General features: G+C 37.9%; 1 protein-coding gene across 4 annotated transcripts; it reads right to left on the reverse strand.

Moving 5' to 3' along the window:
* Positions 1–2863: 2863 nt before the first annotated feature.
* LOC114556563 (sialoadhesin) lies at positions 2864–13484 on the reverse strand. 4 transcript variants are annotated; one of them, XM_028579546.1, is made up of 10 exons: positions 12825–13484; positions 7631–7700; positions 7095–7454; positions 5540–5830; positions 4373–4624; positions 4006–4263; positions 3804–3894; positions 3549–3641; positions 3376–3448; positions 2864–3297 (listed from the first exon to the last, which is right to left on the reverse strand). In XM_028579546.1, the coding sequence occupies exons 2-10, from the start codon at positions 7677–7679 to the stop codon at positions 3262–3264; spliced, it is 1503 nt and encodes a 500-aa protein (XP_028435347.1). In that variant the 5' UTR covers positions 7680–7700; positions 12825–13484; the 3' UTR covers positions 2864–3261. The 4 variants fall into 4 exon arrangements, 3 of the variants coding, with proteins under 3 accessions (XP_028435347.1, XP_028435348.1, XP_028435346.1); XR_003692702.1 differs by lacking the exon at positions 12825–13484 and having other exon boundaries at positions 3376–3443; positions 7631–7800; XM_028579547.1 differs by lacking the exon at positions 12825–13484 and having other exon boundaries at positions 3549–3638; positions 7631–7799.
* Between the last annotated feature and the right edge of the window lie 1899 nt (positions 13485–15383).

The following is a 15383-nucleotide window of genomic DNA, read 5'->3' on the forward strand; positions in this document are numbered from 1 at the left end:
CAGCTGCATCGTTCCTAGTTGTTTGGTGTCTCTTTCAGTCTGGGTTTCCTGGTCCTATTTTAGGAGAGATGGGGACCTTAAACATGTCTGTGTCCAGGGGCCAATTTCCCATTGCTTTAAGTTTAGGCTATTTGAATTACAAATAGCAGCTATTTATTTATATTATTTCATATTGCTATATTAAAGTTGTTTATTTGGCCTTTAATTAATACACTGAATATGTTCCTATTGATAATGTAAAGTTTATTATTGCTCAGAACAAGGGCTTTAATATTTCTTAACCAATATTATTCATTTTATAAATGTGGCCTGCAAGTGTGAACTGCAATTGATGTTAACCTTTTAATGGAAACTATAATCTTTCCCTGACCTTAACCAAGCATTCTAGTTAGTGAACATTAACCATACCATATTCTTTCCCTAGCTTTACCATGGTTATCAGATATTGTAGGTATTGTAAAAAGTGATAATTTAAGAACACTGATATTAAACATTCAGAAAAAATGAAACAATGTGGGGCTTTGCAGAATTGCGTTGTATCGACGTTCTTTTTTTTTTTTTTAAATCTCTTTTTCAAGGGAAACCTGGCCATGCAGCATAAATACAAACACAAAAAGAGACCAAGTGAATTGGAACTTGAATTCAAGCAATGGAGGCTTACATTTAGAGAAGAGAAATAAAAGAGGTAGAGCTGGGATATAGGGTCCTCATGTGGTTTTTCATGGTTGTTTTTTTATTGTTTATATGTTGCAGTACAATTAACCCTAAGGCTCAGAGCTGTTAGCCTGCCAATGTCAGTGCTGAACTGCACCACTGAGTGATGCAGGAAATGATACCAAGCATTTAGCACAGTTTGAGCGAGTTTTGTTTTCTGTGGAATCATTTTATGTAATCTTCTATTCCCTTGACAAAGATTGGGTTCAATGAAATGATACATTATGTTTACTCTTTCTCAACATGTTTGCCAATTCACTTCCTGCGCCATCTGTGCTGGAGCTGAAACTTCTCTTTTCTTTTCTGACTCAGTTTCCTATTTAGAGATGAAGTGATTACTTATAGTATAGACATCAAATTTAAGGACTGTACCAAACAATACATGGAAGTCATTGCTTATCCACCGCAATCTAAATGTTAGAGGAGGATATTAGTGAAGCTAACCACAGTCTACTTTTTCTGCTTCTATTTTTGTGAGCAATAGCTTGGTTGTATCTGCGTCCTGCATACTTGGCTCTGCCTTAACATCATAGCGGAGAGTCTGTTGTCCTCCCAAGGTTTGTCTCTCAGACTATTTACAAACTGTGGAGTTAGTTTTTCATGCATCTCTATACTGTAATTTCTCTTATGTGACAGACCCAAGTAAAAGAATGCTTATCTATACTTTATAACAATATTTTACACTACTTTATACTGCTCTAAGAGTCGTGTGATGTAATATTTGTATTCTTAAATTTTACCTGCTAACATAGAGAGGTGGATTCTATTTGTATAGGTACATTTCTGTATCTTTTCAGTTTACAAACGTATTAAAATTGCAACCAAAATAGCAGTCATACGTCATGACATGGAAATATGCCTGAACAGTAAAGCTGTGAAATTTAGGAATGAAAATTTCCAGTGTTGATTTCCTCAAAAGGAAATGTGGTTAACTTTGGTATTTCCCTTAAAAACACGGACTGAGAAAAAGCAAATTTAACATGTGGTAATATATAAATACATCTTGTAACTCATCTATAAACTCCTCACAAGTTTTCTATATTACACACTGGGTTGGATGTCATTTGTAGACGTGAGGGCCTTAAGAACAAAACATGTGTATTGACAGCATGTGATGGTCTTTAAAATGCAGCAGTCCTTTGTTGACTCATCTTATCTGGTCTTTTTATCATCTTCAATGAGACAAACTGCAGCATTACGGGAACATTGTGTTCTCTGGAATTTCTTTCTGTATTCATTTGTAGGTGAAAAAAGTAACAGAACATGTTAAACAGAGGACAAACAAGAAAGTAATCACATATTGAAACAACATCCGTCTCCTAGGCTTCTGCTGTAGCTGTTTAAACACTGACCCCCATTATGAGCTCAACGCTTTGTAAAACATTTAGTAACAATTGCAATTTTGAAATTGGGTGAATATAGACTATAAATATGACATCCAAAGACACTGCACAAATCTCACAGGCACAGTTAATGAAGGTGTATTCAAACAATTAAAAGATTCAAAGGTGAGTAAATGAATGGTATGTGTGCTAAAAATAAAACAACAGTTATACAGTTTAAGATGTAATTCATTGTCTTCATGCTTTTTACACTTTAAATTTCTCTTTTTCACCGGTGATGGAGCTGAAGTTGTGGTTTTCCTTTTTCGCTCTTAAATGATGAGTCTTAAATTAAAATGGTTTACATGAAATACTTCATCTTACACTTGTTTTCAGTGATCTATGATGTCCAATCCCAATCTGCTAGCCAATGGACGGCAAACATGCCGACAAATATTCCAACTTATATAAATACATAAAAATGTTTAAAGGCCATGTCATTTAAATAGGAGGGCACCTATGAGGTTGAAATTTCAAAGGATTAAAAAAACCAACTATATAATATGTATATTCATCAGCCTCTATAGGGTTGTAAGTGATGAATACCGTTTCTCCCAAAGATAATTTGTGTTTAAGTTGATAATCATTTGAGGTCTGAGGCTTGTGAGGTTAGAACAGGGCAGTGTTTGGTGTGTGTCTGTTTGAAATGTGTGATGATGAACACTTCTGTACTAACAGCTAAGATAGTGACAAGCTTCCCCTTTGCCTTCCTGTCAATTTACCATTAACACACTTTCAAGCAACACAAGGGTTTTTCCACATTGACCTGAGTACACACTGAATATATTTACTTTATCAGTTTGTTTTAGTTGATTAATAAATGAATACAATCTGTGAAAATACATGTGTTTATACAGTACATACAAATACAGATACAGCTTAAGAGGACATTCAAAAGGTGTGACAAGATGTATTGCCATTAGGTGACTAATACATTGATTTGACTGAAAATTAAAAGTTATCAAACATATATGTAACTAACAAATTACTTTTCATCATTCACATTTGTTACTGTTGATCGGACAAGCAGTCAGGGAATTATTTTCAAAAATATGTGGGAATTACAGGGGAAAAACAGCACTTATATACAGAAGAAAGCATATTTTTTGTACAACTTTCTTGACCCACATCAGATGGAGCTGTTCCTCAAATGAGTTCAACAATGTTACATGTTGGCATATATTGTTTCATCGCAGTCGATCTGTATAGGAAACAAGATTAACTCACTTTCTTCTCTCATGTAAGGAAATAATAAAGGAATGAAGAAAAATGTACATACCTCCATGTTGCCATACACATGATCATCGACGTAATTGCCGGAGCACTGTACCTCATCATAGCACCTTTCTATTCTGAGGACAGAATGCAGATAATTTTTTTTTTTTTACACATTTATTAAGCAAGGTTTCACTCATTGAGATGTTTGTTTAAACTGAGGTAAATGACTAACACCTTTTTGTTGGAGCATACTGAGAGAGCACCACATCTTTATCTGTTTTCAGTGAGCTCATGCGAGGTGTTGGTGCATCCTTAGACCTCCCCCTGCTGGCAGAATAATAGTGTTTAGTTTAAGAACCTGAAACCCAACGATGTATGTATGTTTCTGGTGTCTGCTCACAATGGTATTTATTTATTTTTTATTTACACATCTTTTAAATGTCTAACAGCAATCACATTTCAATGCTTTATTTGAAAAACATAACTTACCATTTTTTAACAACTATCACTGTTATTAAAAGCATCACCAAAATCCCTCCTGCTCCAGAAGCGATGATAATATACAGATTCTGCATCTTACCTGTCCAAAGAGAAATCATGTAGTGTAATTTTACTTTTTCTCAATACAAAGTTCATACCTTCAGTCTTCAGGTGAATGTCATGTGCTTCTGAAAAAACAAAATGTCCTTACTGTAAGGTAAAGCGAGTGTGAGGTTGGCATTGCCCAGGGTGTTGTTTGCCAGACAGTAGACAGCCTCAGAAGATCCAAACTTTGCCCGCAGAGTCCCAATGGTAACAAAGCCGTGTTTCTCTACCTCGGTGCTTGGCAGGACTCTGTCAGAAAGCACAAAATAGACAATGCTGGGAGGCTTGGACTCCGCAATGCACACACACTTTACCATATCTGCCTCTGAGGAGCAGGAAGAAGCCGTCTTAATCTCAGGGGCATCTGTAAGCACAAGGAATGGAGTTATGAGTTAGTCTTCCTTTATTATAGTACTTTTTATATATGTGTTTAAATGAAAACTCTCTCTTTATTTTTACACTTGTTTACTTACATAACACATTAAGCTGCACAGGGCTTGAATTGCCTTGTCCTACTGCATTGATGGCAGTACAGTACAGAGCTCCTGTGTGTCTGGAGACATTTGGCAGCATGTAGACGTTTCCTTGATGCAGCTGAGCACCAGTTTCATTATGCCACTGATAGCTGCTGGTGGGGGGGTGAGCATCACTGGAGCATCTCAGCCGCACAGCTTCTCCCTCCTTTACATCTGACTTGTGCTCAACCGTCACATTTACTGGGGCATCTGCATGGAAACATACAATTAACCCTTCATGATACCATGGTGGAGTATATTTTGTAACCTACTCTTTTACAAAGTATATGCCAAAATTGATCTGATAATTGACTCAAAATGTCAAATGTCAACCTCATGTGGGTGCTAGAGGAAAAGTCAGGGGATCAACAAAGTCATGGATGTATCCTCTGGCTACCACCAATGTTGATTACAAAATGTCATGGCAATCCATCCACTAGTTATTGAACTATTTCAGTCTTGACAACCTTGACCAAAGTGGTGGACAGGCAGAGCTATGCCACTATGGGTAAAAAAGCAATCGGGAAGGGCCAAAATAACTACATAAAGCCGTTAAGTAGGTTTTTATGTGTCTATAGAAAATACAGAGAAGCAGACATAATGTGCTGTCCTTCATGCAGCCAGCTAATCCAATATACAGTAAGAGATAACCTAATACTTTTCTTCCATTGCAGACGGATTCCTGATGACTGTTAATCCTCTGACAGCGACTAAACCTGATTTAAGAAGCTTCGAAGCTACTATATTTGAATGTATGTGTGTTGGTAAAAAAGCTTCCACATTGGTAAAGAAAACCCTAAATCCAGTAGGTTATGTAACATATCATCACACTAACATTTCTACTACCCATCTTTCACTGTAGGCCTCAATGTGGTTTGGTTTCAAATTTTGATCTTTATTCTCTTCATTGGTATTTCCTTGCCCCGATTCGTTCTAATTCTTTTCAATTCAATTCAATTTTCATATTCCTTCAAATGTTTTTCATCATCTTTTTGTAGCTGTGAAGCCTGTTGTAACCCTGGTTTTAAAAAGTGCTATATACTGTTTAATAATATCACGTACCTACTAAGTTACAGTGTTTAAAGCATCAGCTTTTATTATGGCCACACTGCCATATACACTTACATTTTACTTTGAGGTCTCTGGATGTTGTTTGGTGCTGCCCTCCATGGTATGTTACAGTACACTGTAAAGGCTTGTTGTGATCAGCGCTGGTAGCTTGAAAGTTTAGGGTAGATGTTGTTCTCCACTGGCCATCGTCAAGCTGCTGTGGTTGGACATGTGTGTGTCCAGTGTGACTCCAGGTGAAGACAGGAGGAGAGGTGGGGCAGGAGTGAGACACTGAGCAGGATGCAGACACCTTATCACCTTCCACTACCTCCTCTTTCACAGAGAACTGGATGGGATTTGGTACACCTGTAACACCAAGAAAGATCATGATAGGCAAATGCAAAGATCATAAGGCTACTATTACAAGTGAGGATGATCACATCGTCTAGTGGGCAATGTTGTGTATTTTGAAATGTTGTATTGGCCCTGATGGGCTTCAATATTTAAAAAAATAAAAATTGAAAAAGGAAGGAAACTTAAAAATCCCAAATCATGAGAAACGTTGACTGAACTAACAGGATTGAACATTTAGGAATTCTCAAAATGGGCATTTGGCCTCCATGTCATACATCTTTGTAGAGAAATGAAACTGTTTCAACTGTGTTTCGATCAAAGTTATTTAAAGTGAGAAGAGGGTAGTTACAATAGCACAATTAAGGAAGTGAGAAACGAGATAGTTGGTGACTATTGAAACCTAAATGACCGCTGTTACCAACTCAGTAGTATTTTCAAAAGGACTTTGTTTAAAGTTATAATTAGGGTGACCAGACGTCCCGATTTGACCGGGACAGTCCCGATTTTCAATTGTTTGTCCCGAGTCCCGACAAAAGCCTGTCGGGACGCTAAAATGTCCCGGTTTACACCAGGAGCGGCGTCAGCCGATTTTGCCGGGTCTTCAGCCCCGAATGTTTTGAGTTTAGCTCCGAATGTAACTTTGTCCAGTTTATTTTTCCGAGGCAAACAGAACGGGCTACTTGCGGTGTCCGACCATGCTGTATTTGTTGATATCACCTAGCAACCGTCTCTCCGTGAGGAAAGCCGGGTGAAGTTTTGGGAGGAATCGTAGCCAAATCAGTGTAATAGCCTACATTGATGCCATCAACACAAAGTTTAGGAGCGCAATGCTAATGATTTAGTTCCTGTGACGTGATGTTTCCAGTCTACGATTCAGACTCAGACACACGGAGCTCTGAAGCAGACCTGCTTGTGTCCACTCTTTCTGTAAAATGCAGCGCAGCTTCAGGTTTATGGACGCGCCCAGCTGTGGGCATTCTGCGGTAGATGTGTTGCGTTTGTGCCCCGTTTATTTCTGTAGTTTCCGTTTTCCACCTCCGATGTAGAGCAGCGTTCAGTTACTTCTCTAGCTAAACTATTTGACTGTTTGCACAAATATAATATTTCATATGATGTAGAAAAAGGAAGTCAATAACATCAGGAAAGTAACCATTGTTGAATTTTCTCAATTTTCACTCATGCAACACTGGAATTAAAAAGAGACTTCTGAGAAAATGCAGGAATCAATGAACTGTACGGTTACAGAAGTCTGGTAAAAGTTGTTAATTTTACTTACTCATTGTAATGGAGACTGTGTTCTCTTTGTAAGAAAACTTTTCATAGCCTGCCATTTCAATCCTGAAATAAAATGGCCCTTGGTCACTTTGTTTAAGGGGATCAATCTTAAATGAACAGTTCTTCTGACTGATGTCTCCCAACAGCTCTGTCCGACTCCGATACTGCTGCTTCACTGTTAACTTGTCTGGGTGATAGATGATCTCATGTTCCCCCTCGGCCCACATCCCAGTGAATTCAGTGACCACCCTGCCTGGATCTGGGTAGTTGAACGAACAGGGGATCACCACACAGGATCCAGGGAGACCTTTTACTGAGGACGGCACCTTAATTGTCCAAGATGAGCCTTCAGTTTTAGAACCTGTTGTAAAATGCAGAGGAAAATGTAACAAAGAGATAGCAGTGGTGAGAAGGACTTGCACAAAATAAAATACTAATGATAAAACAACAAAAATACTAATAGCTGACTGTTTAAATTGACTTATTTTGAGCTGAAAATGTAACAACTGGTTATACAGTGTAGAAAATGAACCATACCCTTAGAGCAAAGGCACACAAAAAACAGAGGCCACTTGAGAAAGTCCATGTTGTCCTCTCGGGGTCAGACCTGCAAATAAAGTGACAAATATTTTCAGACTTATCAGGTGCCGCTGTCATTTCCCTCTGATGAGAGATGACTTGTCAAGTTTCCATTCCACTTTGTATACACCACACATACACTGCCGTACACTGCGCTACACACAAACTTTTTTTTGTCTTGTTAGACATACATTGGGGAAGTCGATTAATCATCAAGTCCCCCTTTTCAAGTATGTAAAAATACTCTGCTATGATTAATATTACAAGAAATATTAACTCAGAAGAAGTAAAAAAAATCTTTTTTAAATAGGGCTGAAAGCACATCTACTTTTTCTCCCTCATTGAGCGCTAGAGTTAGGACAGCTCCGCGGCGATAGTTTTGCGTCCTGTCTGAACCAGATTCAGAGTCTTTTTTTCTGGAAAATCAGCAGACATATTCAAATGGCAAGTGTAGCTAGCATTCTTATATTTGTTTATGTAGCTTGTTAACAGTGTTGGGGAGTAACGGAATACATGTAACGGCGTTACGTATTCAGAATACAAATTATGAGTAACTGTATTCCGTTACAGTTACAATTTAAATAGTTGGTATTTAGAATACAGTTACATTGTTAAAATCAATGGATTACACATACACATTACACAATGGATGACAATACTCCGTTTCACGAGTTTATTCACTCTGAATAAATTAAGGCAACTTAATGCATTTTCCAGAAGCCCGATATGAAATAGAAAAAAATAGCTATTTGCGTGATTTGTCACAATGGAGTCGGAACGGGCACGACAGGGCCAGGGCAGCAATGAGTTTCTATCTTGGAAATTCAAACAGCATTTCACATTAAAGAACGAACAGGGAGAATGAAATACAGCTAACTGTGCCGTGAAGCCTCTGCTTGCCAGCAACCAGCCTCCTTTCAGCTCCAAATTACTCCACCTCAAACCTGAAGAAGCATCTTAAAGTAAGTTATTTTTTTAATTAGCCAAGGGTAGTCGTCTGCTGTAGTTTTACTGGTCACCTTGCTATTTTAACATTGACGTGCGACTTTACATTCTCCTATATGTATACATGCTGATTTACTAGCTCCAGAGCCGTTTAAAGACTATAGCCCCGTTTGACATGCTAACTAACGTTAGCTAAAATTAGCTTGTGGTAGTTTAGACCGCGGTTAGATTTTTGTAGTATGCAGTTCGGGACTACCAATACAATAATCTATCTGCTTGTTCAGGTACACATTCAGCTGGTTGGAATAAAAAGAACACACCAGTATAGGCCTGTTTAGTAAGCTGGATGTGATAGCCGCATTCCTACACTTATAAAACACAATTCAATGTGGAAGTAATCCTGAAGTAATCCAAGTATTCAGAATACGTTACTCAGATTGAGTAACGTAACGGAATACGTTACAAATTACATTTGTGGGCATGTATTCTGTATTCTGTAACGAAATACGTTTTGAAAGTATCCCAACACTGCTTGTTAACTTGTTAGCTTGTATCTGGCAGTGGGTGACACAGCTACGGTGACGCTCTCGCTGTACTGACAAGTCTGCTCTGAGCTGGAGGTTGGAGGAGCTGAGGTTTCTTTTTTTTTTCTTTTTTTCTTTTGGCATTTTTAGGCCTTTATTTTTGACAGGACAGCTTAAACCCGTGGCCTCTACGTAGAGGACTGGGCCTCTGTATATGGGCTCGCGCTCTACCAAGTGAGCTACCTAGGTGCCCAGGTTTCTTTTAGAGCAGGGGTGTCAAACTCAATTTCACTAAGGGCCACACTGGAAAAAGAGAATCACATCAAGGGCCAGACATGTATAGTTTATTGACATGCCTTTATTTCATCGAAAATGTCAAATATCTTTGTCTCAATTATTGCATGTCTCATATAGTCTTTTCACTTACAGTCTGGTCCACATAAAGCCCTGAAAAAATGAGCAAAAAGTTCCAAAGCCTTCCTAGAATTTAGAAAATCAAGTAAAAACAATAATTACATTTTCTAAGTAGGCTACCACCCAGCTGACTCACAACAAGCTCTTTCACAGCTGGAATATGCAAACTCTCTGGTTCTGTCAAAGTCAGCAAATTTGCCAAATTCTGCTTTGAGTGTCGCGTAATTGCAAATTGAAGAACAGTTTCCCATGTTTTTGGTTTGGCGCACAACTAGGTGGGCCAAAATATATTGTGAACCTAGATTGATATGGGGGCCGGATCAGAATGAGCGAGGAGCCGGATTTGGCCCGCGGGCCTTGAGTTTGACACATGTGTTTTAGAGCCTTTGCATATTAGACAGTGATTAGCTTTCAAATCTGTGACGTACCAAATCAAGCTAGTCCGGGATATATTTTAATCTCAGATTTTAGGGAAGTGCACGGACATCTCCCCTTTTAGTAGAGGAATGTGAAAACACCTCTCTAGTGGCAAACTCGAGTTTGTCACTATAGTGACACAGATACAGGTCACTATACAAGCATACAAGCTCAGACATTTTAGGGGACATAACAACATTTTTAAGTGGAGGGGATCTTAAATCTTTTTTTTTTAACCATGTCTTGTGCTCTGACCTATTGTCACTTAAAGGAACATGCTGATTTATTGGGACTTTAGCTTATTCAGCGTATCCCCCAGAGTTAGATAAGTCCCTACATACCCTTCTCACCTCCGTGCGTGTCGTAACTCTGTCTGATGCACCCACTGCTAGCCTAGCTTAGCCCTGATCCTGGAGGTAACCGGCTCCATCTAACCTACTGCTCCCAATAAGTGACAAAATAACGCCAACATTTTCCTATTTACATGTTGTGATTTGTATAGTCACAGCAGGGGCGTCGGCCTGGGGGGAAAAAGAGGACTGAGTACTGAGGGCCCTCATGTGAGTAGGGCCCAAAAAGATGCTAGAATGAATAGCTGTGGATGCGGGGAGAGGCCCATAGAAAATGCCTTTCTAAAGGGACCAAGAATTTCGTGCTACACCCCTGAGTCACAGCATGTACAAATAACAAGGTCACATGAGACACAGCCATATTCTAACCGTATTCATTCAAACCTTTATTTAACCAGGAAAAAACTCCTTGAGATTACAAATCTCTTTTACAAGAGGGTCCTGACAAGTGGCAGCAGCTAGGTTTCAATAAATACAAAGACAATAACGAAATTAAAACATAGACACACTTTCACTCATCATATTCGAACACCAATGTCATCATAAAGAAAATCTAGGTCCTAAATCAATTTAAAAACAATGACAGACAGTCTGCCTTTCTGCAAGGTCTTTTAGAAAGCCATTAAAAGAATAAAGTGAGACCAACTCCTTCAACTGTAGCTCATTCTGAAGCTGATTCCATGCAGATGGTGCTGCAAAATTAAAAGCCTTTTTGCCAAAGTCAGTGCGGACTTTAGGGACTGACAATAAAAACAGATCCTGTGAACGCAAGTGATATGTCCCTGCAGACCTTGGGAGGATGTAAGCATTCAGATAAGGAGGAAGTAATCCTAGTACTGCTTTATAAATAAAAAGATGCCAGCGCATCCAACGCCTAACTGAGAGGGAGAACCACTCGACACCCGTATACATACTGGGAACTAATTCTCAGAAGGCGAAGCACTGCTACTTCTGCTACTTGGGCGGAGTGATTTACACCTGAGAAGCCCCGTGGTGAGGAGCAGAGAGTTCGCCTGGAGTTCGCTCGGAGTTGGAGTAATATCACTCCGCCCAAGTAGCAGTGCTTAGCCTTCTGAGAATTAGTGCGTCAGACAGAGTTACAACACGCATGGAGATGAGAGGGGTATGTTATGTACTTATCTAACTCTGGGGGATACGGTGAATGAGCTAAAGTCCCAATAAGTCGCCGTGTTCCTTTACGCTGTATACTTTTCAGGTTTTATTTTCATAAACAAATAAGAAAGGGACAAGTGTCTAATCAGCTCTTATAAATTTAATTTTGTTTTAAATCTTATCTTTGTTATCCATCTGAGACCCTCGGCTATGTCACAAGGTGTGCCACCCTTATGCTCTCACTTCCTTCTTTGGATATTTGATTTATTTTAGTAATCATGACTTCTCCAATTTTATTTTTGTAAGGCATATTTCCCACTTCGTGAAGCCTAGACGCCTTGAGCTCATCGTCACCGACTGACAACTCTCATAACATATTATATAACATATTTTTTCATACGGAGAGCTTATTTTATTTATTTTGTTCAGATATGATGAGCAGAGACAATGCCCACTGAAAAATATAAAAAAAATGTCAAATTAGCCAAGATGCTATTTTACATCTGCTGTCCCTGGACTGGTGGTAAGAGGTCACTCTAAAAATATAAAAAAATAAGCTAAAGATAATACATACAGATTTAGTCCAATACAATAAAAGTTGATTATACTAATGTTAATAAAAATAAAGACAAGAACATTTTGTCAAGATCAACAGGAGCACACGCACAAGCCGAACTTTCAGACCATATAACAAACAAGGCACAATAGCATAGACATACATTTTTGATAGACATACACAAACATAACATTGCTGGGACAGTAACAAGCAACAGACATTAGCCTGACTAAACACTAATGAAACAGACAACATCACAGGCATCGCACAAGAAGCACAGACAGGCAGAGCAGAAAGCAGGCAGCAAGATTAGTGTCTAAATGTAATGTTGACAGTGCTGACTACTTGTTGGCCACTTCTTTAAGTTTAAAAGAGGCAGTTTTAAAATGTCTAATGTGAATTGGTAGCAGAGTTTCACCCTCAAACAGCCATGTGTGTGAATTAATTAGTCTGCTTATTCAGCTGAACAAAGACAACAATAAAACGCAACACAGATTAGACCACGGAGTGCAAGGACCCATTTTTGCACTAAAAATAAATCAAGAGGCTTAAACAGTGTTGGCTGGAAGGTTGAATGTATTTGTCCAACAACATTTCTTGAACTGTATTTGCTTCAAAGAAATTACTTCTAAATAACCTTGACAATAATGTGCTAAGAAGTAAAATGATGATATGCAATCCATGTGATACAAAGATGAAATATATTCCTGAACAGCAAGTACTGACTGAAAGCAATGACATTAAATTCCTTGAAAAGTCCATAAACGTTGCAAATGATATATATCTATTATTATTTTGTTTTATTTCTAACAAGAAAATTACATCAACTCTACCTTCACACCATGTGTTTCACAGATGCAGCGATGTTAACACAGGATTTCCTTTGCTCATTCAGCATACAGCAACGTGATGAGGTGTTGCATGTGTGATAATTGCTCAAATAGATTTTTATCTGAAACTATAAATGTTATTTTTACGTTGGCTATATCACACCCAATCGGTTTGACTAGATCACACCAAATGCACACAAAAAGGAACATTTTTCACTTGTTCTTCCATTTCACAGAAAAAGAAACCAATATCATTTTAAATGTGCACTGATGTCTCACTTCCTGTCCATATGATCACACCAAACAGTGTTGTGGTAAAAAAAAAAAAAATTGGCCCTCTATGCCAGACCTCTCCTGTTGCAGCGGCATCACTGGGGCTTTCTGCAGTTACTCCTGCAAACATTCCAACTGACAGGATCTTCTGGCTGAGTTGTAGACTGAATTGTTCACAGTGATGTCAGTCATTCATGGACCTTGATCTCCAACATAAGCAGGGTTCAGCATTTCACCCCTAATAAAAGCTGTCGCTCTCTTAGAGATCTAGGTTCACGTAACAGATTCTGCGCGTGGGGTGGACCATTTCAACAGATAAACTCTGCTTTCCTTTAACAAAGCTTTAGTGCGTAACTTTTTATATTAATCAACGTCCATTACATTCAAGCCATTGCCAAATGAGTTGATACAAAGCTAATTAAGACTACCAGCTCCACACAGATCTCTGTGTATTTCTCAGTATGGCTATGTTCAGAAACTTCGCGCACAGAAAATCAAGTGAAGGTAATTACCGCTTCTGAAGAGTGCATCATGTTTATTTTAATACTGGTGCGCGATCACAGAAGGCGTGTATCATGTGGATGCACCGACAGTTTTGTTATCATTACTTAGAATTCCTCATGAAAGAGACAGGAACTACGCACTATAGCTTTAAACATGCAAAGAAACATGACAAATGTAAAACATTGGGCTAGTTACCACTACTAAAGAAATAATTAATGTGACAGTATGATTTTAAGAGCAATGTATTCAACACATCTGATGCAAAAAAATCAGAAAGGTTAACAATACACAGATAATGTTGTCTTTTTGCAATGATTGACCTGGACAGAAAGGTTCACTTGGGACACAGAGTTACTAATATCTAAATCAACCATACAAAACTAAAACCCAGGTAACATAAATGCACACCCAACATTAACAGAACATTATTAAAACACATTTTAACTAGGAGAGAAACCGTTCAGAACATATATTTTTTTCCCATGAGCCTTTGCATCACTTCAGTGCAGAACAGTTCAAATGACCCCGCCCCTCACATACAAAAACTAAACATCCTTAGTTATCTCTGCTTAATATGATCTGTGCATAGCATACTTAAGCTGATTATTACAAAACATGTATGTATGTATTACAAACAACAAATGTGATTTAGTAATGAATATGTTTTTTAACAAAATATGAAAGAATAAGTAGTAAGCACTAAAAAGTTTAATTACAACTAAATCAGGGTTTACAGTGAGACAAGCCCTCCCCCGGTAACAGAAGAATAGGACTTGTTTGCTTCGACCAAAGACATGCCATGTTTGTTGACAAATTGTTTAAGATTCAATCACAATAAATAGAGACAGATGAATAATAAGAAAACACTTATTAATACCAGATACATATCATATGAAATACCAGCTCTGAATTGTGTGCAAAAGACATGGGACAGTAATGTTGCTCTGTGTCTGCTGAAACTGTGTGCAGAAGCTTGTTTTTGAATCTCTTCTACCCCCTTGTGGCTATAAATGTATTGTTGCAGTTTTATACATTTTTTAAATGGTTTAACTGTGAGGACATCACAACAAATAAAGCAAACTGGGTGGTTTCACATATTCAAGCGAAGATCCTTTTTTTCAATTCTCACCATTAGATTCTCCTGATTAAAAAAGAAGAACAGAAAATAAATTTCACATAAAGAGAGAATCATAGATTGTATTGTAAAGCAGAATCAAAATTAAACATGTTACTTCGGCAGAGATATGCAAGATTAATGAAGCATTGGTGTGTAAAGGTTTATGGTTGGAACAGTACAGAACTAGTCAGCAAATTATAAGATAAAAATACATAAAAAATTCCTTTTGCCTTTAATCAGAATGGCCTACAATAATTTCAGCTGTTCATTGTTCTTTTAAAATGTAATCCTTGACAACCAGTAGGCTACATCCCATGCTCTCACATATTCCAGAAATTTTAGGGCTAAAATGTACAAAATGTTTTCTCACCTGCGAGACATTCTGGAGAGGCGGTTCCACACAATAAATGTGACAAATAGATAAATAAATAAATTCATGAATCACATTCTAATGAGAGAAAAAGAATCAGTAATGCACTAAAAACTGGATCTGATATATTTTTCTCTTTACCTGCCTTCTTGATTTTGGAGCTCTGCTATGCGTTTCCTTAAGCAGAAAGAAAAAGCGTTTTTTTTGAGGAGCACTTAACAAACAAAAGAATTAGACAGTAATGAAATATATTCCTACTTTATTAATCTTTGTAATATAAGTAATAAACTCACTTGTA

The sequence above is a fragment of the Perca flavescens genome, chromosome 6 (assembly GCF_004354835.1).
Source record: "Perca flavescens isolate YP-PL-M2 chromosome 6, PFLA_1.0, whole genome shotgun sequence".
Lineage (NCBI taxonomy): Eukaryota > Metazoa > Chordata > Actinopteri > Perciformes > Percidae > Perca > Perca flavescens.

Bases quoted from the DNA above. Each gene is read 5' to 3' on its own strand.
- LOC114556563 (XM_028579546.1), bottom strand. From the start codon at position 7,679: ATGGACTTTCTCAAGTGGCCTCTGTTTTTTGTGTGCCTTTGCTCTAAG. The intron at 5,831-7,094 runs GTAAGTAAAATT...TTGGTGTTACAG, and splicing joins CACAGTCTCCATTACAATGA to GTGTACCAAATCCCATCCAG. The intron at 3,449-3,548 runs GTGTTAGTCATT...TTCTGTCCTCAG, and splicing joins CAGTATGCTCCAACAAAAAG to AATAGAAAGGTGCTATGATG.